The sequence below is a fragment of the Lipotes vexillifer genome, unplaced genomic scaffold, assembly GCF_000442215.2.
Source record: "Lipotes vexillifer unplaced genomic scaffold, Lipotes_vexillifer_v1.1 scaffold1798, whole genome shotgun sequence".
Taxonomy (NCBI): domain Eukaryota; kingdom Metazoa; phylum Chordata; class Mammalia; order Artiodactyla; family Lipotidae; genus Lipotes; species Lipotes vexillifer.
In genome coordinates this window covers 606,604-609,473 of record NW_006789032.1, presented here as the reverse complement: position 1 = coordinate 609,473, position 2,870 = coordinate 606,604, and the positions used below count along the sequence as shown (strand labels likewise).

Below are 2,870 nucleotides of genomic sequence, written 5' to 3'. Positions count from 1 at the left end.
ACCGGCCCCGAGGCCCCGCCCACCTGGGATGTGCCTGTGATCATGTTCTTGATGAAGTCGCGGTGGCCCGGGGCGTCGATGATGGTGATATAGTACTTGGTGGTCTCGAATTTCCAGAGGGAGATGTCGATGGTGATGCCGCGCTCCCGCTCGGCTTTCAGCTTGTCCAGCACCCAGGCGTACTTGAAGGAGCCCTTCCCCATCTGGAGGGGTGGGGACGTGGTTCAGGACGAGACCGGGACTCGGCTGGCCTGGCCACGGGTCCCCTGGGGTGCGGGAGCAGCACGTCACGGCAGAGAGACCCCTCGCTACTGCTGGAACCCTGGGGCTCTGGACCCACCACCGGAACCGAGGACGCCAGGACCTCATCCCGGCCCTGCCCGGCTGGCCTCCTGCCGCCTAAACGGGCGCCACCAGCAGGGGGCGCAAGGGCCTGGGAGCAGCCCGAGAGCCGCCCTGGTTTCAAGCCCTCCCCTGGCTGAGGGCTCCCCTTTATCTGAAGCCAGGGTCCCCCCCACCGCACCCCCCAGATCCCTGTGTCAGCTGATGACCCCACTGGGCTTCAGGCTGTCCAACCAAAAAGCCCCTCTGTGATTTTTTCTTTTTCTTTTTTTTAGGGAAAAAGAAAGAAAGAAATCAGATGAGGTGGTAAGGAAGGGCCTGGCTTTCCAGTTCTTTCTACAGCCGCTAAAGCTCCCCAGTGGCTCTGAGGCTCCTCCTCCACTCCCCGCCCCACCTGACCAGGGAAAGCAAGGCCGGGCTGCCCTCTCCCAACACCTGTGCCAAGTGCCCAGTGAGACCCCCATGCCCAGGGTCAGGGCTGCGGTCAGGGTGGCAGCTGTGGTCACTGCCCAGCTGGTCAAAGCTCCCTGCCAGGGCCATGCACGGACAGGGCTCTGCCCTCCAGGGAGGCTGCCCAGCCAGGGCCCAGCTAGACCCGAACCAGACACCCTGCGAGCACCCTCAGCCCCCCTCAACACCAGCCCCGCAGGAAAGAAGAAACACAGCTTTGGGGCCCAGGAGCATCCCCACAGCCCCATGAGCAGGGTTCAGCCCAGGCCAGCAGCCGCCCCCTCCTGAGCCCTGGCACCGGCCATCCAGGTGAGACCCCTCACAGCTCCCAACAGGAGCTTCTCCCAGAGCTCAGGGGTGGAGGTAGCAGGCACAGAGAGCAGACCCCACTCCATGGAGACTTCCCACCCATGGGTCTCAGGCGCTTGAGAGGATCAGCTTCGAGAAATGGGGGGTCAGCCACCAGGGTCCCTCTCATCCTCGCCAGGTGACAAAGACTCCCCCCAAAAAAGGGTGCCACCCTGGACAAGCAGCCTGCCCCGGACCGGCAGGAGAAAATGGAGCTGATGGGCTGGGTGCCCATCAATCAGCTATTAATAGCTGCTCTGAGTCCTGGCCCAGCCCTGGGACAAGCGAGGACAGCGCCACTTCCAGCCCCAGACCTCAGCCCCGGGACGAACACCGGAACCCAGCCCTGGGGGCTCAGAGACAGTGACCTATACTGGGAGAAATGCACCTCCAGCCCCTCCCCCGCCTGGGGCTGGTCCAGCAGGTCATCCCACCTCGCCCCGACCAGGCACCTCCTCAGAGAGAGGCTCCCCCAGCTGCCCCCATGCCTTTCCCATCTGGATGCTGTGACATACACATCTCCCACATGGGGTCCTTGGGGCTCGCGCCCCTCTTGCCCCAGAGGAGTTCATCTGAGCTACGTGCCCCAGGGTCGGGGAAGCATCAGCCCGGCTGCCATGTGAGAACCCAACCTCGTGGTGGAGGCAAAGGTGGGAGCCCCCCCAGGGCTCACCTCGGCCGCCTCCTTTTCAAACTTCTCGATGGTCCTCTTGTCGATGCCCCCGCATTTGTAGATGAGGTGGCCGGTCGTGGTGGACTTGCCCGAGTCCACGTGGCCGATGACCACGATGTTGATGTGGGTCTTCTCTTTACCCATCCTGCCCGGGGTGTGGGGAGGGGCGGCCGCAACCTGGGGTGTTCTGGCTCAGGGCGAGGGGCGCGCTGAGCAGTGACTCTGTGGGCCGAGGCGGGGAGCAAAGGTGATGGGGGGCCTCAGAGAGAAGCCCAGCAAAGCCCTGCCCTGGACAGGTTGGGAGCACAGCCTGAGCACAGTCCGGGCCCCCAGGGCCGGAGCCAGGTCTCCGTGTTTAGCTGAGCAGAGCCCGGGGGCAAAAGCCCAAACAGTCCAGTAGCCGTAAATGTCTGAGTGCTGTGCCTACAGAGCCCCCCCACCATGAGAGAGGTTAACCCCATCCGGAGACACCGAGGAACACCAGCCTGGGTGAGCCCCGTGACCAGTCAGGAGCCTGGTGATGAGTCACCCTGCCCCGCTCTCCAGTGCCCTGTCCCCGGTGCTTTCTCCCAACCCACGGCCTTGGGCTGGGACACCGCAGCCACCCGATCCCAGCCCCCACCCCCCACCCCGCAGAGCTGCCACGGTGGAGAGATGGTCAGTGCTTCCCACTCCCCTCCTCGAGCAGGGACGGCGCCATCTTCCCCTCATCCCTGCCCGGCAGGCTGGCACCGGGGAGACAGCCTGGCCCAGAGCTCAAGCAGGGCGATGCGGTGCCCAGATCAGGGGCCCAGAATAGCTCGGGCCCTCCCCGGGGTCTGGACGGGGGCAGACAGTAGGGCAGGGAGGTGGGGGTCCCTGCTGTGTCCAGAGGAGGGAGAATCTGGCCCCAGCAGCCAAGCTCAGCAGATGCCAGACAGAGATGCCCTCAGCCTGGTGGGGGCAGAGGGCCATACCCTCCCCCTTTCCTCTGGTCACAGGGTCACAGCCCCTGCCTCATCCTGGAGGTCAATGTAGAAACCTAGGCAGCCCGTGGGGGGGGGGGGGAGGGGGGCGG

General features: G+C 64.9%; 1 protein-coding gene across 1 annotated transcript in view; it reads right to left on the bottom strand.

The window, feature by feature from the left end:
• The window catches only part of EEF1A2 (eukaryotic translation elongation factor 1 alpha 2), a 6,872-nt gene extending 4,915 nt beyond the window's left edge, over positions 1-1,957 (bottom strand). The window contains exons 1-2 of the mRNA XM_007462242.1: positions 1,814-1,957; positions 24-203 (exon numbers count right to left, since the gene is read on the bottom strand). Of these exons, the coding sequence (XP_007462304.1) occupies positions 24-203; positions 1,814-1,957 (324 nt within the window). The remainder of the gene's footprint in view (positions 1-23; positions 204-1,813) is intronic.
• Positions 1,958-2,870: the final 913 nt, after the last annotated feature.